General features: G+C 41.8%; 1 protein-coding gene across 2 annotated transcripts in view; it reads left to right on the forward strand.

The window, feature by feature from the left end:
• The first annotated feature begins 5085 nt into the window (after positions 1–5085).
• Positions 5086–25623, forward strand: part of GTF2A1 (general transcription factor IIA subunit 1) — a 28351-nt gene continuing 7813 nt past the window's right edge. For both annotated transcript variants that reach the window (XM_082317522.1, XM_082317523.1), the window contains exons 1-8: positions 5086–5309; positions 12720–12821; positions 14554–14761; positions 17234–17298; positions 19465–19540; positions 21433–21566; positions 22451–22771; positions 24210–24299. In XM_082317522.1, coding sequence (XP_082173648.1) covers positions 5280–5309; positions 12720–12821; positions 14554–14761; positions 17234–17298; positions 19465–19540; positions 21433–21566; positions 22451–22771; positions 24210–24299 — 1026 coding nt within the window. In that variant the 5' untranslated portion in view covers positions 5086–5279. The remainder of the gene's footprint in view (positions 5310–12719; positions 12822–14553; positions 14762–17233; positions 17299–19464; positions 19541–21432; positions 21567–22450; positions 22772–24209; positions 24300–25623) is intronic.

A 25623-nucleotide genomic window follows, 5' to 3' on the forward strand; every position in this document is an offset into this window, starting at 1 on the left:
GGCCTTGCCTACTCTAGCGCTTCAAGCTGAGAATTTGCTGAAACATTTATGTCTGCCCTCTGAAAGGGGCAGAGGCAAACCACAGTGCTCCAGGATGACAAGGTTTTGCTACCCGTGGGCTGTGAGGAGGACAGTTGAATTGTGCGTATGTGGTGCAAATGCACCCTTAAAACTCGTGGTAGTGTGCTTTGGTATAGCATATTGCTTTGCTTCAAATTCTAGACGTGAGAGCAAATCCATCTAGGAAAATAGAGATGCCTTGGAATAAGGGTGATGGGAGCTATTTCATTCTATTTCTGCCTTGCTTAAAAATATTGGGGGGGAAATCCAGTGCTGAAGGCAAGAGGAATATGTTTACTCTCTTTTGTTTCCAGCTACTAGATCATGGCAAGCAGGCTGTTAGAAGGAAAATGTCACTTTTTATATATATATATATATATATATATGTATTTAATACCTTTTAATTAAAGAATGATTATACAATACCTGAACAGAATACCTGTCTGAAACTAATATCACATAAGCTCCATTACGTGCCAGCATCTCTTCCAGCTCCTGAGGGCTGGTTGCATCCAGAAAAGCTTCGGTATGATGTGTCTGTTGTTAACTTCTGCCTGTGCGCAGTTTTGGATTGTGGCTTGGGCCACTTACTATTTTTTTTTTGAGCTCTGTAGGGAGACTTAAAAACAAACAAACAAACAAACCAACACCAACACCACCCCCCCCAAAAAAAAATTCTCAAATTTCATTTGAGGTTATATTCTTTCTTTGGTACAGTGAGTGGGAGCAGCAAGAGCAAGTTAAACACAGAGGTAAACATAAGCTTTCAACTCACAATGTGTGAGCTTAACTTCCAGCAGCTTTTTCCCCTGCTAACATTTTCTAGACTGACTTCATTCTGTGTATGCTCCTGTTTTATCCTTTTAGCACATGCTGGTGCAATTTCAAGTTAAATGTGTATTTCCTCACTCTTCTGGAAAACCGCCATTTCAGAGATTGGGGCAGAAAGTTTACTTCCTTGACTAATAATAATACTATGTCACCAAAGCCTTCTGAAAAATGTTCAACAGCTTTGTTTTGTTTTTAAGGAAAGAGTGTAATACACCAGGTGAAAATTGTATGTTTTCTTCATGCCCACAGTGGGAGACTTCGCCAGCACAACTGCAATAGAAGATTGGTAACGTGGACAAGACTTATGATGACAAATCTGGAAGGCGGCCTGACGGTAAGCCTTGTTCTGTTACCTATGTTAAGGGTTGCACTCCTGTAATATAGTTAAGACCAATTTTTGTTTTCCTTGCTTAACTGCCTCTTGAGGAGGGGGGGTGGGGGGTGGGGTGGGACACACACCAGTCAACGTTGATCACACTTAAGATTTTCTGTGGTTTCAAGAACTAAAAAATTATAAACCACTGTGTCAGCAACACCTCATACTAGGTGCTCTGTGCTTTGCTGTATGATCAGAAATGTTTTCAAAGAAAAACGAGGGCATGCTGATACTGGTCAGGTACTGATTTCTCCAGGTGTAGGAGATCAGGTGTACTCATGGTCTGCTCTTGGGAGACAGAAGAGTAGCTTCAGACTATTATTATTTTTACCATTTTCAGATGAACCAAAAAAACTCCATTTAAAAAAAAAAACACACAAACAACTAAAAACTGAAGATCACAACTTAAATTTCATGTGTTTGACTTAGCATCAAGATTTTGTGGTTCTTATTTTCTGCTGGATGGCTAGCTGGTGGCTTTCAGTGGCAACCACAGGTACTTAGCACCTTTTGAGTTTCTAGATTCAAGTGTGTCCCATCCCTCACCCCATTAGCAAATACTTATGCATCAGTTATCCCTTTGCAGAATATCTTCTTGAAATATCTGCTGTGAAGAACAACGCATTAGTACTTGCCAAGAACTTTAGAATGGAAGTACAATCAACCTAAAAATCATACTGAAGAAAATTTATTCCCCGCCCCTCCCGCTTTCTACTCACAAGTTCAAAAATCTCTCTTCTAAGAGATCCTGATGGACCACAAAGAAGATGAACTAAAAACATCTCCATATCCTAGACCTTTTATATTAACTTATCAAGCTACTGTTGCAGTAGTAAGTCACTTGCTCTGCTGAGGAGAAGCAAGGAATGCTTCTGGTACTAACGAACAGAAACATCCAGGGCACTCAATGTAGACTGCGTGCCTCTGAGTGCAAAGTGTTGGCTATAAAAGACAATTTGTTTGTCTTTCTCCTAAACATTTTGTAGAAAAATAAAGATGATCGTGCCTAGGATTGCATGGGAACTTTTTTATTTTATTTATTCTTCTAGCACACCAAGGATCAGCTTTTGATCTTGTGGGCAAATGTGCTTTTCCCTATACTATCCCATCTTTGGCACAATTTTTGCAGTGAAGGAGAAAGTTTACCCAAATGTCATCGTCTTTGCTCTGGGTATAATGTCCATCATCACTGTGGAGTTCAAGTCTAGACAGTACAATGGCTAAAATAGAAGTGACCAGCCAACAGTAGAGCTGACATTATTGCTAAACCTGGTGAAGCCACCCTGACTTGTCAGTGGTAGAAACCTTAGGGAAAAAGAAGACAGACGGGATAACACACAAACTTAATATAATTCATGCCTGACTGGCAAACCAAAGGGAATGCTGGCAGATAAATGCAGTTAACTATGAAAGTAATGCTGTTATGTAGCTTATGCCTACTGATGCTATCCAGATTACCAGTATTGCTACTGCACTATACATAAACGTGTATGTTATTCCACTCTAACAAAATGCTAAATGAAGTAGAATCCCCTAACATCGATACAGCAGGCAGCTGTGATGCTGGGCAAAACCAAGGTGAACAGACTTCAGCAAGCGGCTAACTCACTTGCTCTCCCCGAGCAGCAGCTGAATTGCCATGAATTAGATGGACCATTAGTCTGACTCAATGGGGCATTTCTCATGAGGACTTGATTTTGTTCACAACAATATTCTTTAGAGGCACTCGGGGGGGGGGGGGGGGGGGGGGGGTTGCAGTGCTGCACCGCAGCTTGATATTGGTGCCTGAGAAACTGTGACAGGGCTATGCACACAGGTCTTACCTTCTGGGAATACAGTCTGCTGACCTATGGAAAGGAGCATGACACCAGACTGAGCCATTACTGCTATCATGCCCATAAGTTCACTTTTTAATTATTCAGTAAGCCACTCTGAAAAACAGGGAGGGGGGTCCAGGGAAGGAAACTGTAGCTATCCAGTGCCTCATGTCGAAAAGAGGAAAGGTATGAATGGTGATCTGATTCCGTCCTGGTGGCATGCCAGTCAATTCAGCAGTTTCACCTCACAGCGAAGTACGAACTCTCTGCAAGAGATTACTACCTTCTTATTGGAGGCATTGGAAGTCAAGTCAAACACTAGCACCTCAATCAATTCCCATAGTTCATTCATCAGACTATGAATTATGTCTTCTGAGGGGGCAGACCCTCTTCAGTCCTGCTGGCTGTGCTACGCAGGTGGAAAACTCCAGCAAAAAGGTGGAGTTTGACAGCTGAGAATGGCAAAACTTTGTAAACTATGCTATTTTTCGGCCGGGGCTCCAGCAGCATGCACAGTGAACAGTGGCTTCATCAGCTGTAAACCAGTCATGTCCCTATACAAAGTCTGCACTCCAGAAGGGAAGGAGGTGTTCATTACCGTAGAAATGAAGGATTTAGACGAATGGGATGGGAATGTCTCCTGCACCCACTAACAAGCTCTCTCCCATCAAAAGATACCAGACAGGCATTCCCTTGTTACTCAGGCTACTTAACAGGCGGGACTTCAGGCTAAAGGTAAGTAAAAATGTAGTTTGCAGCACAGTATCACAGTATTGGTTGAAGAGGTGTAACCTGCTATGCCTTGTGGATGCCAAGTCAGAATTCAGTGTTATTTTTCACTTATGCTTGAGCATAAGGACTTACACGGGTGACTTACTGGTGAAGACCGAGGGGATGAGTGGGGTTCAGCAGTTGTGCTAAGGACTGAGCGAAGGTGGCAGTGGTGAAGTTAACTTTGATGGAACAATACTCGTGGTCAAGAAGATTTTCCTCTATTATGTGCGTCTCACAGGTTGCCATAGAGAAAGGGGATAAAGAGAGAATGGAAAAGGAAGAGAAGGCAATAAAGAGGGGAAAATGGAAGTTAAGCCAGCTGGCAGGGCTCTGACAACTCCTTGCACAGCTGGGAAATCCTATTGCCCCTGATTCTGCAAAAAATGGCTAAAAGCAGCAATTTTGCGAATTGATGAGCGCCCGTGGACCGTAGTGAGTCCCTGATGGAGGACATCAGTAATTTCTTCAGATTTTGCTGCCTCCATCTTCGCCTCCAGGTCTGGACTCAGCTACGAGCCTAGTGGTAGGCCACCCTCCGGTGGTAGAGCCCAGAAGCACTGTGGGGCCTGCCGCCTACAGCCGAGGCCCATGAGGCCTTTGTTTAACCGCCTGGGAGGGAGGGCACCAGCGCTCGCCGGGCCAGGCAGGGCTTCGGGCCCCCTTCTTGTGGGCCGGGAAGAGCCGTTTCTGCCCTGAAGCAAGCGGCTGTGGGCGCGGTTTTCGCTTGCCAAGGAGCAGGCAGCTCCCGGGGACTGAGCCCAGGCGAGTGAACGTCTTCCGCAGGCTGGCGCCGGCCGTGACCGGCAGCACGGGCGGGCTCGGTCCCGGCCGTCTGCCCCTCACAGGCTGCCCTCGCCCAGCCGCCGGGGCCGCTCCCGCCAGGGCCCGGGGACAGCCCGGCGCCGGCGGCCCTCAGCGGCCCCGCCTCGCCGCTGCCCGCCTCGCGAGCGCCATGGCGTCACGCGCGGAGAGGGGCGGGGCTGCGGCGCCGCCGGCCGAGGATAGGCCGCGACTTCCGCCTCGGTAGGCCCGGCCGCGCGGGCCTTCGCGCAGCCGCTTCCGCCTCGGTAGGTGTCATGGCGGCGGGGCGGGCGCCTCACGTGACGGCGCCGGGGCCGGCGCGGTCTCGCGCGCAGCTCTCGCGGTGCCTCGCCGCCCCCCCCGCCCGCGTCCCCCTCTCGCCCTGGCCGCTCGCGCAGCTGCTCGGCTCTCGCTATATAAAGGGGCGAAGCGGGCAGAGCGGGCGGCTGGCGGCGGCGGCTGCAGCCCCAGGGCCGGCGAACCAGGCCGGGCCAGGCCGCGGGGCTGCCCGTGAGCCGGGGCGGGACGCGCGGGCTCTGGGGGGACGCAGCCGGGCAGGTTTATTGTTTTAGGGGCGACTCCCCCCCCCGCGGTTGGGGGCGTCCCGGGGGGCTCGGGACATGGCGAGCTCGACTAACACAAACCCCGTGGTAAGGACCGGGTCGGGGGGCGAGGGGGGCCCCGGGGGCAGCGCGGGCGGAGGGGGCCGGCGGGGCCCGCCGCCCCCTCCCCCGCACTCCCTTCCCTCCCGCCGCCCGCCTCGAGCGGTCCCGGCCCCCTCCCCCCGGCCGCCGGCGGGAAGGGGCGGCGGGGGGGGGCCGCGGGGCAGCCTCCCCCCGCCGCCGGGGAGCCAACTTGTGGCGCCTGGCGCCGGCCGCCTCGGCGGCGGGGAGAGAGCGGAGCCGGGGGCGGCGGGAGCGGGGCGGCGGGAGCGGGGGCGCGGGGCGGCGGCCCGGGGGCGGCGGGGCGGCCCGGCGGGCGGCGGAGCCCCGCGGGGGAGGCCAGGGCCGCGCCGCCGCCCGCGGGGTCCGGCGGGGAGGGGAGGGCAGGGCTGGCGGGCGGGGGGCGCCGCCGCCGGAGGGAGCCGCCCGGGGAAGGGGCGAGAGCCGGAGCGAGCGGCGGGGGAGCGCGGGCGCTGCCGCCCGCCCCGCCGCCGCCGTCCCGGGGCGAGGGGAAGCGGCGCCCGAGCCAGGTTTCGGTTTTGTGGTGTCGGTGGCGGCGAAGCCCGCCCGGGCTCCGCTGGAGCCATTTTATGTTGCTTTATAAGAAGGAGACGATGGTTGAAAAGCACTTATCCCAGCCCGGCCGGATCGGCTAAGCCGGGCGAAAGCCCTCAACTTCTCTCCGGCGAGCGAGGCAGTATTTATTTTAAAAAGAGAGAGAGAGAGGAGGAAAAAAAAAAAGAAAAGCAACCTCTCCCCCCCGTTCCCTTCTCGTGCTTTCTGCACCTTGGCGGGTGGCTGGCTGCTGCACTTGTACTCACAGAGGTTTGCAACAAGCAGTCACACAAACCTGCGCAGCCACCGAGCCCCCCCGGCCGCCGCTCCGCTCCGCTCCCCCGTGCGCGCCCCCCGGCCGCGACCCCCGCCCCGAAGCGCTGGAGGAGACAAACCCGGCGTCCCGGCGGCGGGCTCGGCCCCCTTGTTTGTGGCTCTCAGATCCATCATGGCTTCCCCCTGCCTTTCTGCCTCCCTGCTCCTTGTGTTCCTCCTCCCTGTGGCTGCCCTGTTTATATAGAGCTATTGCCGCTCTCTAATATAGACTCTGCTAGGATGGGAAGGTGCTTTCCAGCCCCACGTCACCGCCTCTCCATTTAAACACCACATCAGCCTTTAAATAGGGAGCGAGCCGCGGAGCGCGGGCTGGGAGGTGCATGCGTCCGCGGCGGAGGCTGGGAGACGGGCGGCTTGTCCCTCCGATCCCGGCCGGGCTTTCGCCGCCTTCCCCGTCCCCCCGCGCCGCCCGTCCCCGTCGCCACGGGCCTGCGGGGCCGTGCTGCTCTCTGCCGGCTCCGGCGGGGGCGGGGGGGTGGCTCCTAGCCGGTGTGCATGGGCTTTCCCTTGCTTTTACGCATGGCACAAAGACAGTTTTCATCCTCTCCCGCATTTGAAGCTGTTTACCTTTTTCTTCCTTTTTTTAATTTTTTTTTTTTTTTTATTTTAGTCCCTAGGATGCAGCTAGCACACGTTCCTGTGCTCCCAAATGCTCTTAGAAGTAGTTTTTCTGTTGGGTGGGGAAAGTAGAGTTTAAGCGGTTTTTACCCAGTACATCAAGGAGAGATGTGGTACTTACTTTATGGCACTTTGCCAAGGTCTGACTACAGCTGTCGCCCTAAAAGTAACGTTAATATTAAAGTTTTGTCTGTGGGTCATGGGCCGCAGGTACTACTCCATGATTTGTGTGCATTTCTGGTGACTGAAGTGTGCAAATATTTTATGACAGTCCAGGCAGAGCACAGGTTTTAGAATTTTCCCTGATACTTGGTTTAATTACAATATTTGGTATACTGCAAAACAGTATACGAAAGAAAATGCAAAGCATCCTAGTTTTCCTTCCCAAATCTGAAATTTTACAGACCTGCCTGTGAGTTAGGGTCATGCAATTGCAAAGTAGCATCGTTGCTTTGATACTTTGTCAGGTTTTGTATCAGAAAATTTTAGGAAAGTAGTCGGCCATTACATTCAGGGCAGTTACTCAGTTGGATGTGTGTCAGATGTGTGTGGTCTGAATCTGTTGTCCCGTTGATAAACTTCTGGCTTTATTTTTTGGTTGCAAGAAAAGAATCTATTTCTGTGTAGTAAATTAGAGGTTTTGCTTCTCTTTCTCGACCAAGTTAGTACTGAATAGCAATATATATATTGAATAATCTCCAGAGTACTTGTAAATATCTGTGATTCAACAGTTTACTACAACTTGCTTTCTCTCGGCTGTATTTGTGTACTGGCATAACTTCTGTGAAGTTCTCTTGGAAGGTGTGTGTGTTTGAACGTTGTGTTTGGAATAGCAAAAGCTAAGCTTAGAGCCTGCTTCAAACAGATATGCATTAGGCTAATTTTCACTGAAGTAGTAAAACCTTTCAATAGTGCATGGTCAACTTTGTCAAATTAAGGTCTCATTCAATAGCAAGGATCCCGATGCTTACCCTAGGATTACCAAAGATGAATAGGAACATTTTGAAATACTGCAACCAGGTGATAACTTTAGGAAGCTAGACTTTGAGCCTAATGTGTCAATAGTATCATGTCAGCATCTGATCAAATCTGAATTGCTAGAAATCTGTTCTTCCTCATAAAGGACAAATGTAAGACATTAACAGTTATATGCAGTATAAGATTTTGTAGGTGACAAAGGTAATTTATTTGTAAAATTCCACGATGACATAAGCTTAAATTTTAATACTTGCAATGTAGATTATGTGCGTTACTTCTTTTTACGCACATCTTTGATATAATTGTGACTAAAACTAGTTACCTTTACAGTGTGTTCTCCTAGCTGTCATATAGCTAGCTTCCAGCTGTAACTGCACGGACAGGAGAAAGATGAGCAGCGTTTCAGGGATAACTGTAGAAGCAACCAGGAACAAACTGCTGTCAAACGCGCAAAGCGTGCCGTGGTATATCTCTCCATAGCGTGTTGGTTATTGGAAACCCAAACTGCTGAAATGCCAAGTGTTGTGATAATAATTACAAAGAGATGCAGTTTTTGTACTCTTGAAACTGAAGGAATGTAGGAAGTGTAAGCCCCCAAAGGCATGTGGCATTTCTTAAAATAGCTTGCTGGTTGCTCCTTGGATTTGGAGTGTGTGTGTGTGTGCGTAGCAGTCTCACCATACTCGGAGTTTTCTTTACAAGATGCACAGAGAAAGTGAAATATAATCGTTTCCTTATGTTCCCAGAGGGGGAAGTACTAGATCTCAAGTCTTTTCTATGTGTTTGTGGTTGTATCTAATAAATCAGGAATTTTAATTGTTGTCTTTAATCTATAGTAAGTGTTTGGAATAGTGTTTATTGAAGAGTGATTTGAGTATTTTGCTCTTAAAAGAGCTTGAAGTTTACAGCAATGTACTCTTTATGAGGGAGGCACTTTAATATAAACCAGATGAAAGCATGACTATTTTAATAGCAATCTTTAAAGTTTCCATTATGTTCTCATTGCTTTCTCTGACTGAATGTGGAAATTTATGGGAAAGCTTAGCTCACCTGCTATCCCATCTTTAGACTTGTTCAGTAATTGTATTCCCATGTTTATTTTTTTGAGTAAGCAGTGTATGAAAACAAGTCTGTCATTCAACTCCAGAGTCTTAGGTGGTTTGTATAAAGAGCTTGAGCATCATATAAATAATGCTTAAAGCCAACACTTAGCATATATCTAAAACAATACAGTGTGTTCCCTTTTAAAGACCAGGCTTAAGGCTGTTTTGTAATTTTACTGGATTTGCCTCTCTTGAGGTAGGAAAAGAGCGTTGTGTGATATTCTTCAAAATTCCACTATGGTTGGCTCTTGAAGGCATTGCTGCTCCCTCTGTGGAAGGCATGGCATCTGACAGGGCTGGATGTTCAGTAGGAGGGTACAAGAGAATGTTTTCAACCGGCTAGGATTTTTCTGAGTATTATGTAAACATTTATAGGTAAAGTCAGACAGACGCTTTAATTAAAAGCATGCAGAGACTTTTTTCTCTGTTCCCTTCCTTCTAATCATACAGCCATGAGTGTATCATATATTGTGATACTGCGTGATTAGAGCAGCGTCCAAAAATTCTGACCCATCTTTAGATCCAGTGCACTGCTCATGCAGAGAGATACATGCACGTGCAAACTGCTTGTGGGTTCGTTACCCTGCAGTGCACTGGGCTCGCTGCACCCATGTGGTGCTGCTGTCTTTTGGGGGGCTTGGCTGCTCGCTTGGTCTGTGGGAAGTTGCGCAGAAGGACCCTGTGTCAACGGCACAGTGAACATCTATGCTCTTAACCTGCCTTTCTGCTCTCTTGCTAAACTAATGCTGGACACTAGAAACCAGTATCCTGCTCTTTGAATTTTTTTTTTCCCTTACTACACCGGGAAAAAAGGAGACATTCCCAAGCAGACTGTCGGGCTGTAGGGTCAGTTTGTTGTATCTGAATGTTGATATTTTTTGCTAGGGTTTTATAGACTTGAGGAGGCTTTGTGAATAAACCTTGCAAAAAAATGCCTGGCTGGGAAGACAGGAGGAGTTAACTGCTAGGGGAAATTATTAGGGCCCGTTTATGTAAAATCTATTTTTAGTAGAAAAGTGGACCTAATAGATAATTAAAGGAGAGGAGGATTTAAGGAGAAAATGCAGTCTCCATCCTGCAGGAATTTTTATTGTAATTTCAGACATACAGGTAGTTCTCTTAAGTAAAGCAACTCACATGCCTGAGGTTAAGCACGTTTATTTGCAGGCTGTGGTTTTGGCATTAAGAAACAGATGCTTTTAATACAATGAGGAACAATATAGGGAATAGGTTAAGTAGCATTTCTGTGCTAGTCGAATTGTATAAGCTTTATGCAATTTGTTTAATTATAGATATAATAGGACTTAATGTTATTAAGCAGAATGTCTTTTTGCATCTGCTATGAATTAAATCTAAGTGGAAAAATAATCCTGTTAATGATGCTTGATATTTCTAAGTTACTCACTGTGCAGATTTAAAATACTAGTGCTCAAGAGTAGTCTGGCTTTGAAAATCTGTTTCAAATGTCTCTATAAGCACAACTAATGCTGTACTTGAAACCTGGACACGTAAGCATGCAGTATGATTTTGAAAGAAAAAAATCTGCAAGTAGTCTGGTATGTTTTGTTTCTTTTGGAGAAGTTGTGTTTTGGACATAGGTGCTGTAAATGTAGTTTCAAGGATGGCAAGCTTACTCTGTTAATTGAGGCCAGAAATTTTTTTGGAGAGACAAGTGACAAAAGGATGAATTGTAACATTTCAGCTACTTGATTTGCAGCAGCATGTTTTAAAGTTGAAAACTGGCAAACTGATAAAATGTAAAATGAAGAAAAAAATAGGGTGCTGATAGCATGCCATTTGCCAAAATATTGACGTGTGGTCAATAACAGAGTGGAATGTTGTTTTTTTGTTGGGTTTCTTTTGTTTTCTTTTTTTTCCTTCTTTTTTCCCTTGGTGTTTTTTTTTGTTGTTTAGTTGGTTTTTTGTAAGAAAAATCACTTGAGTATACCCCAATGTGGCATTTGTTTAAAACACTAAGGACATAATGCACTAAGCAGCCATCAGACTGCTTAGTTCTTAGGTCCAGGCTTCCAAATAGGATCTTTTCTTGTAATATCAATGTGTTTCTTTAAGGTTTTGAGTTTTTTTGTTTGGTTTTGGGTTTTTTTGGGGTTTTTTTGTTTTTTTTTTTTTTTTTTTTAACATTTAAAAGCAAAGATATTCAACTTATTTTTGTGCGTACTGGCCACTCAGCTTTTTCCTGGACTAGTATATCATGTGCTGCTATTCCCCTTCCATTATTCTGTAACATAGGCATAACAATTCCATAACATGTGTGCAATATAATCTTTAACATATCTGCAACAAATTCAACACTTCTGGGATGCATTAAGCAACTGCGTATACATAAAATAAATGTTTCAAGTGCGTGCAGTAAATTTGTGTAGTTCCAGCACTGCTGGGCTAACTGCATGTGCTTGGAGTAGGTTTTCTGCGTGTGTTAGAGGCACAGCCCTCCTGGGATGCCAAACGCACTGCACAAGTACAGAATGATTGTTTGGCGTATATACGTATATCTGATGTGCGTGGCATCATTTGGGATTACTGCTTAAGGGAGGTAGGGAACGGGGTGGAGGAAGATGTCAGCTTACAGGAAGTTGTAGCTACTCTCAGATCAGTTTAAAAATGGTCCACCCCCAGCCCAAGGAAGAGCCTTGGTCAGTGAAGTATGTATGGTTCCCAGGCTGGAGATTGAGCAACCCTAACTTAGAGCTCATAGTGCTACCTTGCAAGTAGATAGTGCAGATATTTAAACCCAACAAAAATACTGTTGAGGTTCACGTGTATGTAGAGAGGCCCACACTGTACTGTTCAAAAGGTACGGCACATGCATAGTACAATTGTCCTGTGGTCCTAGGAATTAAATTTTGGGCTTTAATTTATAAGGTTAAGTATTTATATTCTCTTTTTAAACTTGTACCTGCATTTTAAAATTCACAAAATGGTTGAGGTTGGAAGGGACCTCTGGAGGTCATCTTGCAACCTCCCTGCACAAGCAGGGCCACCTAGAGCCCGTTGCCCAGGTCCGCGTCCAGACGGCTTTTGAGTATCTCCAGGGATGGAGACTCCACAACTTCTTTTGGCAACCTGAAGTGAATTGACAATTCACTTTATCATTGACAATTTAGGCATGAAATCAGTGTAATAGAATAATAATGTATTTGTAGTATTTCCCCTTGAAAAATTTCTACTGTAAAAACATATGTACTGATTGAAAACAGAAGTCTGTCTAGCCCAATATCCTGTCTTCAATAGTTTCTGTGAACAGATGTGTAAGGAAGAACAGGACATTCACATGAATGCTTCCAGTTTTTTGAGCCTTCAATGTTTTTTCAGCTCGAGATCATCCTGAGCCATATTTGATTCCTGTTGAACTAGCAAGCACTAACAAGTTTCTTTCCTCTGTATTTATCTAATATCCTTTTGAACTTTTAACGTTCTTTGACATGAATATTTTGCACACATGCAAGTATTTTTGAATATTCACTATGTACTTTGGCAAGCAGGAAACAAATTTACTGAATGGAAAACAATCTCCTTTACTCTGTTTTGAATTACACTCCTCATGGCTTGAAAACTCTTGTGCCATAGTTATGTCACAAAAGATAGCAAACTGTTCCTTCCCTTTTCACCCTGTTTGAGCTGTTCTTGCTGATTTATACCTTCTTGGATATTTTAGTCACTCGGAAACACACAGTGTATTCTGTAATGCAGTTTTCAGAGGTTTTTTGTGGGGGGAATCTTATTTTAAAGCTAAAGTGATAAATTTCTTTCAAAGCAATGCTGACGAGTTACTTTTTTTTTAAAGCCTAAATTGTACAGGTCTGTAATTGAAGATGTCATCAATGACGTCAGAGAAGTTTTTCTGGATGAAGGAGTGGATGAACAAGTTCTTATGGAACTCAAAACAGTAAGTTGCAATTTAAAAGTTTTTTTTAATAGACCAATACAGCAATTGGTTTTCGGATCTGCTTACTGGTGTACACAGTAAAAGTACTAACTTTTAGTTAGCTTAGCATTGTATTAATCTGTGTATCTGTAGCCCCATATCATTTGAATTACACTGCTGTATAGAGATCTGCTCACCTTGTTCACTTTCCCTAATCTGGCATGTTAAACCTGACATAAATTAACAGCAGGCATCTGAATTCAGTCTTATTTCAGTCCCCGAAATGTTATATCTTTAAAAAAGAAAGGGGAGAATGTTTATTTTAGAGGCAGACAATTGTTAAGGTTTTTCTGCAGGAAAAATAAAATACCTGCTCTGCTTGATGTTTTTTGTCTTTCTGAAGAAGAGGAGTTGCGTTGTCAGATGCATTATCAGATTTTTGCATGTGTGGTTTATGGTTTGCAGAAGTATTATTTTTGGGGGTGGTACCTAAGAAATTGCATTGTATGCATCACACTTTTCTGAAGCTCTCAGATTCATAATTGTTCTACATACAGTGAGTTTGAACTGTTACCAAGGGTCCACAAGAAAGGCAGGATGTTGGCCTGGGCTCTAGTGGGTCTCCTGTGGCTTCAGATTCTTCCTGAGTAAAAGAAGCCCTTCAAAAGGGAAGAGAAAAGGCAGGAAAAAAACCTAAAGGGAAGAAATAAAGTAAAAGGAAACTATGAAATTAGGTGCCTGCTTATCTCGGCTGTTGAACAAAGACTTCTTCAGACAGCCGGATGTCCTGCACTCTCAGTAGTTTCGAAGTATTAAAAAATGAATGGAGTGGGAAAGGACTTTTGAGTTTGGCTAAACAGAAACAGGTGAAGACTTTTTTTTCCATGAAACCATGACCTGGCTTGGTGGAAATGGAGTGAGCGCTATAAGAAAAACACCTTCGTGTTGTGTCACAGACGTGTTCTGCAAATTATGTCACAAAAGACTGAATGAGGAAAGAAACAAGAAGGAAAATGAAGTATTGAAGGCTTAGGGAGCCCTAAGCAGGATTTGAAATCGGGGTTCCTGGGTGCCTGTAGTCTTTTTGACTCTGATGTATTACGAATACTTCTGTTGCTGTCTTCTTGCAAGAGCTGCTTTTTTTGCATCTGTGGCTTTTCTTGGGAGACTTGTCAGCTGACATCAAGAACTGAAGGGCTGGAGAAGCTGAATTTGACATTGTGGTAGAAACTGTGTAAATGCTTGTACGGAGGCATTATCTTGGGTATACTGGTAGTTTCTGTTCAAGTGTGTTATGAGGCAGTAGTCTTCAAGCAACTTTTATTGAGGGGTTCCAAGAAGAAATGGCTTGAGAAAAGCTGTAATAAAGAATTATTTTTGTCATTAAAGAGGTAAGAAAGAAAGAGGGTAGAGAAGTGAGAACTTGAAGGCTAATTTAAAGTTACCAGTTTATCTCTATTCATGCTTCTATTAGGGTTGTTATGAGTCTTCCACACTTGGAAGAAAGAAAGAATGTTAAAGCTTAAGTGTGGACTGACAGTTCTTAAGGGATATTTAATTCCTCTTCTTAAAACATTGCCTCTGTGGAGTTCTCTCTTCAGTCTGTATTTGCCTAAGGGCTTTTTGGCTAAGTAGGCTGCACAAGATAAACAGTGAAAACAAATTCGATTTTGGAGTAGTGTCTTTATATTGTTACAAATCCTGTTGAGTAAAAATTGTACACAAGAGATTTCTCTTTCCTTTTCCAAACTAGCTGTGGGAAAACAAGCTGATGCAGTCCAAGGCTGTAGATGGCTTCCATTCAGAAGAGCAGCAGCTTTTGTTGCAGGTGCAACAGCAGCAACAGCAGCAGCAGCAACAGCAGCATCATCACCACCACCATCACACACAACCTCAGCCGCAGCAGACTGTGCAGCAGCAGTCTCAGCCACAACAGGTCCTTATTCCAGCGTCTCAGCAAGGTCAGACTTACTCTCTAATCTCTCTGGCAAAAGACTCTCAAGTTAGACCTACTCCTTAGCATATTCTAAATCTAGGGCAGGATGTTTATCTGATGGATAACTTTGTGTCTTTATGTTAAACTTTGTCTCTACTTGCTTCTATTTAATGGATCAAGAGACCTGACTTGACGAAAAATATCTTGGTACTTGTGTTAGTCATATTCTTCAGAAGATTTTGGAAAAGCTGAATTCTTTTCTTGGTCTTCTACTACGTAACTTATGTTTTCAGAATATGTGACTTTCAGATTCTGTCAAAAATCCATTAGCAGCTCTGTAATTTCAAGCCAATATACACATGCAGTTGACAATTTAGTCATGAGGTAGTAATGTGATTAGGAGCAAATGAATTTAAAAAAATATATTACTGTTTAGCATAAGTGGATGCTAGAATGTGAAAAATACTTGGATAACAGTCTGAGTGTATGTAGGAGATGTTTTTTCATGTTAGAACAGGTTTCAAGTGAAAAGCGTAATGGCTGGGTATTTTTGTGGTCTTAAAAGACTGCACACTGTAGGTGTGGATGTTTAAGGTATATTTTAGCTAGCCATAACAATATTGTTTCTTGTCATTATTATCTTTTATATTCTTCATTAATAATTTAAGGGAAACATTTTCACCAATTACAGTTTCATTTGAAAACTAAGATAAATACTACTGGATTTTACTGCATATATGCTGTGTAAACAAATCTGCCACCTGTGAAATGCCCGAGTTGAGTTTTCAGTGTGCTGCTAAAATTGTGGCATAAAATATTTATCTGTGGTAGTCAGTCACAGACTTCAGTATTTTATCAGATTTCAAGCAGCAGAACCTATGTTGTGATAGGCACAAAAGATAGTTATGAGTTGATTCCCCTCCTGCCCCCCAAACCCGCCCCTCCTCCAAACCCAGCCACCATATATTCAAAACAGAAGAAAACTAGTGTGACAAGAACCTGTTCTGGGGCTTTTTTCCCTTGGTGTGGTTTTCTGTGTTGTTTTTCTTGTTGTTGTTGTTGGTTTTGGTGTGTGTTTTGTTTTTTTCTACTTATAGTAATTGGTATTTTGGCTGGACATAAACTAGTTTTGATTGTTGGGATAAAATTCATTTTGAGATTAAGACCCCTAAATACACATGGCTTCAAATGATCCGGGTGTCTCAGCTTAAGTTACAGTTACAGAGCTTGGAAAGTCTACTCACCAAGACCTCTAGTGGCTCCTTAGCTGAGTAGCTGTGACTCTACTAACCAGGTTTCCCTCCACTAATATGGAGGTCCCTGTCCTCCTGTTTGAGTCCTAGGGTAGAGTAAGATCCTGCCCATAGTAATACACTTAAAATGGATTTATTGTTGCCCAGTGTTGTGGCTTGTGACTAAATGACAGTGTGGAGGCTAAAGGCAATTAGGATATCAAAGCACTTTAGTCACAGACATGCAGTTTTATGAATTACTTGACTTCCCTGTTCCATGGGGAAGACAGTGTAGTAGTTCCTTGCACGACATGGTGCAGTCCAGAGAGAGATCGGGACAATCGGCATGGTGATTTCTGCTGTCCTGTGTGTGGTCCTGGCACAGTCAGGAGATTTCCTTGGGCTCTTTTGCCCTCCCTGGGTTCCCTGAAAATTGGAGAGACAGGCTCAGATCTTGGTACAAGGTTGTGGGGCTTCCCTCCCCAGAATCTTTTCCAGAAACTCAGTTAGCCCTGGTATTCTTAAGTGTCCTTGGTTATAGGATTGGATGGAGAATACCTTGTCGATGATTAGTTTGTTCAAATCGCTCTGTCATTTTCCAATTTACTGTCACTGATATTAGCACTGGCAACCTGCTTGTTCGATAGACTTGGACACTTTTGCACTTCTAGATGATCAACAGGTTGTTTGCATAGTTTAGCTATCTGTTTCCTTTAGCACACCAAAACTATTTTGTTGTTTGGGAGAGGCGGTTCATATTTCATCTGCTTCTGCTACATTAGAAAGACAGTGAAGGTCATGAGCTTATGCTAACATCTGTGCTAACTAGACCTAACTCAAGCTAACTGTTAACATACTCTTCATCTTGCAACAATCCTTGCTTAAGTCTCTTTTAAGAGTTAACCACTGTCAATTGATGTTTTTGGAGAACTCTGATACTGGACATCAGCGAGTTTGTCAACATTTCACTAATACCTTTAATTTCAGAAATGTATTTTAAATGTTGCTTTATCTAGGGTCAGAGTAGGTAACTGAAGCCTTTGAAATAAGATCTGTAAAGCCAAAATAGCCATATCGCCTCTCAGAGCTACTGTTGTATATTGTCTTGAGAGTAAAACCTAGTAAGATCAGAGACTGTTCAGTAGCTGGTTTTGTTATGAAGCTCAGCTGATGTTTGGGTGATGTTCTTTCTGAGTTATTCTGGCTTGGATGTTATTTTGGGCAGACTGTGTAGTTTTCATGAAATGCTATCGTTTTGTTTCTAGCACCTCAGCAGCAGGTTATTGTGCCAGATTCCAAGCTGATACCGCACATGAATGCCTCAGGCATGGTAAGAAAAGCAGAAGTTTATACATGCATACACTGTCATTACGTAAGTTGTTTTGTTTAAATAGTAAACACAAATCTGGTATTAGTCATCAGATGCTTAAAAGTAATTTAGGACACACTGGTAAAGCTGTCTCCCATCTCTCTGAGTTTTGCTGCTGCACTGACAATCTAGGAACAGTAATCCAGGACTTCAATTTTGATAACAAATCTAGGATGTACCTTGATCCTCTGCTTTAAATGTGTTTAACCAAAATTTTTTTTTAATCAGGAATTGGAGTACTGTTGGTATCAATCTGCATGATGATGTTCTCGTCAGGTACCAACACAACTCTATGAACTGATGCAAGCATACCGTATTTGCTAGATGCAGGAAAAAACATTAACTACTCTGGAACTTAAGCTTAGATCAAGCGAGAGATTGTTTAGCAATTCACATTGATCTTTTCTGGTCACATTAATTTAATTCACTAATTTTGTAATAGCATATAAAACTGAGTCTGGTCATTTACCCTTTTTTTGCAGTTATCATCTCTAGGGGTTAATTTTAGTTATCTTATCTTGCTTTAAATGCTCTGGCTTAATGAAAAAAAAATTGCTTGCAAAGCCATGAAAACAACAGCTAATACAAGTTAAATGTGTGTTTTAAGACCGGAATTCATTAGATTCTTACCACTTTTATGGTAAAAGCACATGAAACAAAGTTTCATGATTAGTCAAAGCTGCAGCAGCTTGGTTAGCCTTCACTTCTCCATTTACCTGCTGACCTTACTATGGAAAAGAACCTGAACTTCGTTACCCAAATAGTGTGATTTACCCAGAGGCTGAGAGCACATTAATGTCTACCTTTTTCTTACGTGTTTTACAACCATTTAAATGTGATTTGTAACTTCCCAAGTACAACAGTTAAACATTTTTTTTTTCTGTCTCATTCAGTTAGATATTGTTGGTGGATGTTGCAAAAATGAGTATGCCATGCTTTTAAAACTCTGCTGCTGTCAAAATGTAGATGAATTGTATACCACAGAAGACTGCTGTTCAGTAAATAGTTAGAATTGGTTTGAAATTATTGTGTGTGTGCATTAGAAACATTTAAGTTGATATTAAAGAATGGATCTGACAGACCTTGAATATCTTGGAAGGTGGAGAGTAATGAGAGTTTATTCACCTGCCTTTGTCTGGGATGTGAGGATACAGACAAGCACTTTTCAGCTTGGCTTGGTGATCCCTTATTTTGGGAGTTGTAACTACTATATTGACCAGCCAATACGGGGAGATCGTATTTCTTATAAACAGGAAGTATGCACTCTACCCAGTAATGAAGTTTAAAACCTTTCAGTAGCAAAGAGTAATCAGCCATGGTTCCTTTTTAGTGGGGAAAGGGAGTCTTTTCCACAGGCAGCTGAAGTTAGACCCTTGAAATGGAGAGGCCTCTGGAGAAGTCCATCTCCCTCTGCCAGATAAGGACTTAATGCAGATTTTTGTGTTTGGAGCTCCCATAATTGTGTTGGAATTCAGTTTCCTAGTAAGTTCAAATCATTACCCATTGAGAGTCTTCAGCTTTCTCTTCTAGCCAGCTGTCTTTAGAGAAAAAATTAGTCATTCTGTGAACAGTCAGTACACTGTATGCGTATATTCACTCAAAAGAGCTGTTATGCAAGACTTGAAATGCAAATCATTTACAGAATGAAGAAAAGTGCAAACCTGATTACTACTCCTTGTGAAAACAAGACAGGCAAACATGATCATTGCTTCGGTACCTTATGTTTCTTCAGATTTGTAGGCCCATATCTTTAGCTGCTTTGAAAAAGTGTAAGTAAAAGTGCCACACGAGCAATGCACTGTAGTACTCTATTAGTAGATCAGCAGAGAAAGCAGAGGAGGAAAAAAAAATCTGCTGAGCTTGCAGATGAACAAAGAAACCACGTGGAGCTGGGTTAAGGTGTGATGCTTAGTTGCTTCAGTCTTCTCCCTATTAAGGAAGAAGGAAAAATAATTTTTATATGTAGTATAATGTACAGTTGATTAATGCCTGCATTTCAATAGCTGCAGAAACTTGTGTGCAAACGTTGTAATCAGCAATAAACAGGTACATATTTTCAAGCAGTATGTTGGGAAATGAAACACTGGGAATAATGTCTGTGATTAAAAAACTTTTCTTGTATTTCAGAGTGCTGCAGCCACTGCAGCTACGTTGGCTCTCCCTGCTGGCGTTACTCCTGTTCAGCAGATACTTACAAATTCAGGTAACTGTCTTAACATTGAGATCAAACAATGGTTTTGAGGGTGCTTGGGAGGGAGAAATTTTGGGTTTTACTCCCTGCTCTATATATTGTTAAAAAGCAGAACCTGGGAATCCACTCTTACAAGGTAGTGCAGTCTCTTCACTAGACTTCTGGATTCTTTTGCTCACTGACTTGCTCGTCTTATGAACCGTGTGGTTCTGATCTAACAGTGGTATGCGTTAGATTCTGTGCAGGTTTCCCCACTTTTTAGAGAAGCACATGAAGCAAGAAGACAGGCCTTGCTATGTCTCCCCTTTGCCTATTTCTGAGCTTTGTGATGCATGATCTGAGCACAGATCCTAGACTGGTTATAAAAGAGCAGGATCACTTCATCTGTGACTTCAGATGAGGAGTGTCTTAAGGTTGCTCGTAGCTGCTAAGCATCCCGAGTGGAATTTCTAAATTTGCTGGCAATGCTAATTTTATTTTAGATTTATCATTTTTAAATACTCTCACGCTGTACATTTAGAATATAATTAAATGTTACTTTTGTGAACAGTGTATCTGATGCTTCGTGTACTTTTGTATTATGCTGATTTTATAAACTTGATTCTACATCTACTCTGTGTGGAGAGTAAAGTAAGATATGAGAATGCTCTTGTTCTAGAATCAGTTGCTGCTTTAGCCAGAGTAATTCATCTAGTCTGCTCAGAATCACCTGGGACTTAACCTCCCTGCTTGAAACATTTGAATGTTTAATGGATATGTAGTTGAAGTAAAATTTAAATGTGTAACTATCGTAGAAACTCAAATCTTTCCAGTTTTTAAGGAATTACATCTATGTTTGTCATAGCATAGAATAATCTGTGGCTCACATTTGTTACTTTTGTTATGGTCGGAATTTTTTTTTTCTTCAGTTACATATATTGATAGTATGTTTTCTCAAACAAGGGGCTAGGGTAGTCCCTTCTTTCAGATATACTTAGTTATTTCAGTAAATAGGGCTTTGCATTTTGCTGTGGAGGGGAGACAAGGAAGTAAAATCAGTCTTTGAGGGAAATGTATAAAGTTCAGGATTATCTTAATTTAATTTCTTCTTCTCCTCCTCCATCTTTTTGATTAGAAATGTGAAAAACTAATGTTGGAATATATCTTAGCTCCTGCTTTTCAGAGTTGGAGGCCATCTCCAAAGGTGTGTGAGTCTTAGATGTAGTTGGAGGCCATCTCCAAAGGTGTATGAGTCTTAGATGTGTTTTGTGAAGTGAGGAAAGGTATAAAATGATAAAGCTACAGGATAATAAAAGAAAATCGAGTACAAGCATTATGGGAACAGAAAGCGGAGGTGGATAATAAGTGTAAGGATAGATTTTTTTCAAAAAGGCAACTGCACAATAATATTGCAAAGAAAGTTATGCATAGAGGAATTTCTTGTAATGTGGTAATCGGAGGGAAAAGCATCTGAGGAAGGAACATCGTCTGACAGGACCCTGGAAATACCACAGTGTTAGCAGTGGGTAGAATTTTTGTGGTGTGAATACCTGTATTCCTATTTTGATATATGTTCATTTGTCTTTAAAGCTGTAAAAATCTATCTTGAAACATGAGTATGTTCGTAAGTGGGAGATAATGTTTAAAATACTGTACTGTGTTAAAGGGTTAGACTTTGGCTTGGATATGTACATTTATTTTTGGATTGCATACCTCACGATCATATCTAGATGGTAAAAAACCCTATTAGTTCTTTGTTTCTGATGCAGCTGCTATAGCACAGTATCTTTTCACTGGTGAAAGTGACACATAAATGCTCTCGTTTAATTGTCGTTGGTGTTCTTCCAGGAAACAAGCTTCTAAACTAAGATAATTTTAAAAGTGAATTTCTACATTTGATTAATTTGATATTTATTTTATTACAGGCCAGATCCTCCAAGTAGTTAGAACTGCAAATGGAGCTCAGTATATCATTCAACCACAGCAGCCAGTTGTTCTACAGCAGCAGGTCATACCGCAAATGCAGCCTGGTGGAGTACAAGCACCTGTTATACAGCAGGTAAAGAAAACTTTTTGAATAGGTACACTTGAAAGAAAAAGCATTATAGTAATTACTAAAGAGACTTGCATTTTTGTGAGCAAATTGAAATAGAACACAAAGTCAGAAATGTTATACTTAAAAAAAAAAAAAGTATTGTGTTAAGAAGTGTGTTATTTAAAAATGAACAATTTTGAAATGTTGTTTTCAATGTTGCTTTTATTCTTGCCAAATTCTGACTGGCTGCAGTTTAAAATGTCTTTTGTGTGTCCCCTGATGATAATTACATTATGTGCATAATCCTAGTCTACATCCTTTTAAAAATGTGTTTAATGGTTAAAATGATTCTGTGTCACAAAACATATAGAAGAAAATACCTAAAACAAACACCACCCCACCGCTTTGGTTATTTTAGTAGTGAATACAGTATGTTTTGCGAGGACTTTTGTTCAGCTACAAGGTCAGCTGAGTGTCCAGACTGTGTAAGCATTGAATTTAGCATCGTGTCACAGTTCTGCAGTTTAAGCATGAACAACAATTTGTAGAGAGTTTAAAGTTAAATGTTTTATAGAGAAGGTTTAAAAATAATCTATTACTTGAATCTAAACATGCCTCTGCTGTGCTTGGAACTCAGGTGTGGCATTAGTGCTAGTGTTTCAGAATGGAAAGACAATAGGTTATCTTAGATCTAGCAATGCAAAATGCAGAAAATGAACACCGAGTAGTGAAAGAAGGTATGTTATTGAAGATTAAATTATGTATCTGATATAGGTGGAATATTTGTAACTCTTTGTTTCTCTAATTAGTGCAAGTCAGATTGATATGCTTTAATTGTTTTCTGTGAATAAGTGATGTAGTAGTCTGTTACATTAGCAGCCACAGTACTTGCAATGATATTCCATCAGGTTTTGGCTCCTATCCCTGGAGGGATTTCCCAGCAGACAGGAGTGATTATTCAGCCTCAGCAGATCCTGTTTACAGGAAATAAAACACAAGTCATACCTACAACAGTGGCTGCCCCTACACCAGCTCAAGCACAGATTCCTGCAGCTGGTCAGCAGCAGCCACAGCAACAACAGGCACAACCACAAGCACCACTTGTTCTCCAAGTTGATGGAGCAGGGGACACATCGTCTGAAGAAGAAGAAGATGAGGAAGAAGACTATGATGATGATGAAGAGGAAGACAAAGAAAAAGATGGGGGTGAAGATGGCCAAGTTGAAGAGGTAAACTTAACATTATTGCAGAAGACTAGAGCATGCTTGTGTTTCACTTCACTTTTTTTGCAATATTTGAAAGAAAACTATATGCTTCAAATAATATTATACTATAATGTTGTTATAGTTTTAGACTTGAACCAGTGGTTCTTACCAAGTTTTGGTGTGTTGCACCAAAAAGCACCACAAGAATAAGATATTAAAAAGGGGGGGGTGGGTACTAATAAGGTAAAAGTACTGTTATATCAGTCTCTGACAGGAAACTTGGTATTCCCTAAATCTGTCCCTAAAATGCATTTTGAACTGTCAGATCACTTCCACAGTTCTCTACAGCCTTTCCAATTATTTTAAGATGTCATTTAAAATGCCAATATGAGGAGCATACATAGCATTTCACAGTCTGTATCACTCTTGCAATATATGTAGGTAAAACTTCTAATTTTTATCAAGGAGTTAAATCACGTTTTCTGTAGTAAAAGTATTTTTCTGTTAAAACATACAGGTTGGGTTCACATCACTTTTCCATTATACTGATCAGCATTGATGTGAGTTTGAATGTTTTAATAGTTGCCTTATTAAGTATAGGTCACCATGCTTAAATATTAAGTGTTCTTTAATGCTAGGATTTCTAGTACACCTTTTTCTTCTCTCACTAGCATCTCCCCTGTTTAGCTTATATATTTGGGAGTAGGTGAGAAGATGAGGATTATACAGAAGACTTCAGAAAAGTTGGTTTACATTTATTAGAGGTTGTTTTAGCTTTTGAAATGTTTGTTGTTTACATGAGATGAAAAAAAAAACCAAACCCAAAATTTCTGCTGGAACAGAGTGTCAGCAGAAAGAGGAAAAAATGAAAGTAATTTGTGAGGGACATAAAAATGCATTCTAGAAGGTCTGGAGAAGTTATTTTGTATGTATCTATGCAAGATCATCTTAAAGCATCTTTTTTTCCTCTCCTGTTAAAACTTCCTGCATGTGTTGAGGTCTGTTTCTCTTTGTGGCACATTAAATGTGAATAAGTCATGGAATTTCTATTTTTAATGGCACATAGGGAGTGATGTGACTAATGTCACCTTTCCATTGCTTAGATGCTTTAGAAAAATGAAAATCTGCATAATGATAAATTTTTTGTAAAGACAAATTGCAAGTACCAGAACATTTACAGTAAAGGAGCAAGAATGGTTGTGGTGACAAAAGGCCACAGTGCCCAGCATCTGGCCTGCACACTGAAGTTCTAGATTAAAATTGGTAAGGATGTCTTCTCAAGATGGAGGGCAGGAAGGAAGTGTATATACATCAGCCCTCTGCTGGACAGCCCAATATTCCCCACCTCAAATGCACTTTAAGTCCTGTAGTTCATAGACAAGACTGTAGCCTCATGTGGGTAATCAAAGTAACAGCTTTGATCTTACTAAACAGCATAACTTTTTGCATGTGTTTGTTTCAGGAGCCTCTTAACAGTGAAGATGATGTGAGCGATGAGGAAGGACAAGAACTGTTTGATACGGAAAATGTTGTTGTGTGCCAGTATGATAAGGTAATCTCTACAGAATCCAAGAATTCTACTTTCTCTGTTCTTCTTCCTATCAAGTCATAATTTTTAAGTTATAATTTTTAAGTTATAATTACTTTTAAGTAATATCTTTGTGACTGTTAAGTACAGGTAGATCTGTAAAGATTATAATGTGAATGGTTATATGAGAATTAGCTATTGGTTTTTTGCCAGATTTGAGATTCTGGAGTTTTTAATATATACCTAAGATATATATATAAAAATAACAAAATAACATAGAAACATGTCAAGTTTCTATGACATGTTTGTGCTAAACTTGGTAATGAGTAAAGCTTAGAAAAATTTGGCTGCCTTTTCTTCATCGTGTCTTTTTGTGGCCTTTAACAAAAGGCCAGCTCTCTGGGCTCAGAAGTAAACTATTGTAAGGTTGTACATTTGCTGTGGCCATGAATGGCAGAAGTAGTCGTTATGATTCAGACTTGCGGAAAATTGTTCCTTGATCACTAAAAATATATCTTCTTGATGATAGAATAGTTATCAGAGGAGAAGGTTCTTTCTGTGCTATGCATTCTTTACTGAAATGGCAATGTGGAATGCTTTTGCTTATTTTGCTTTAAATCCTGCTGAACTGTCTTGCCTCCTCTGTAATGACTAATTTCTTACTGCATATTTGCCCTGGAATATGCAGGATTCATCCATGTCTGGAATTGTTTTAAATGTGTCTAGAGGATATCAGACACCTTTTTACTCAGATAGTATGCAGAAAGATTATTCAATGTGGATTTTCTTTCTTTTCCTATGCTAGATTAATGGGACTACGATCAATAAGGATCCTTTTTAAAGCAGAAAAAAGCTGTAAGCTTGTTGAATAAAAACTCCTACATTGCGAGGAATAGCTTGGTTAGAAAATTTTCAGTTATGCCCAGACTCTGCTTAGACTCGTCATCAGATTCAACACAGAATTTAAGATAGAGGAAAGTGGTATCAGTGTCTACATCCCAGCCATCTGTCTCCTCCAGACTGTAATCCAAAACTGTTAGTTTTGAGGCAGTTCTTGAGGATAGTGAGGGACCTCAGAATAGCAATCAGAAAAGCTTGTTGGGAGCTGCTAAAGCTGAGCAACAGGAACTACTCTGAAATCCTTACCCTCTTAAAAGTTAAGAAGGTGAACTCAGTAGGGAACAGTGTCCATCGTTAACCTCTAGTGCCACGTGCTCTGAAAAGACTTCATCACTTATCAAACAATTGTTGTTCAGTTTGTCTTTATAAAATACACAGGATCAGCTCAGTTGTTCTGAGCAGAGTTCCCTCTTGCAGTGTCCTGCATCAGCGGGTGGTGGGTGCCTCT

Source organism: Platalea leucorodia, assembly GCF_965183815.1.
Source record: "Platalea leucorodia genome assembly, chromosome: 7".
Lineage (NCBI taxonomy): Eukaryota > Metazoa > Chordata > Aves > Pelecaniformes > Threskiornithidae > Platalea > Platalea leucorodia.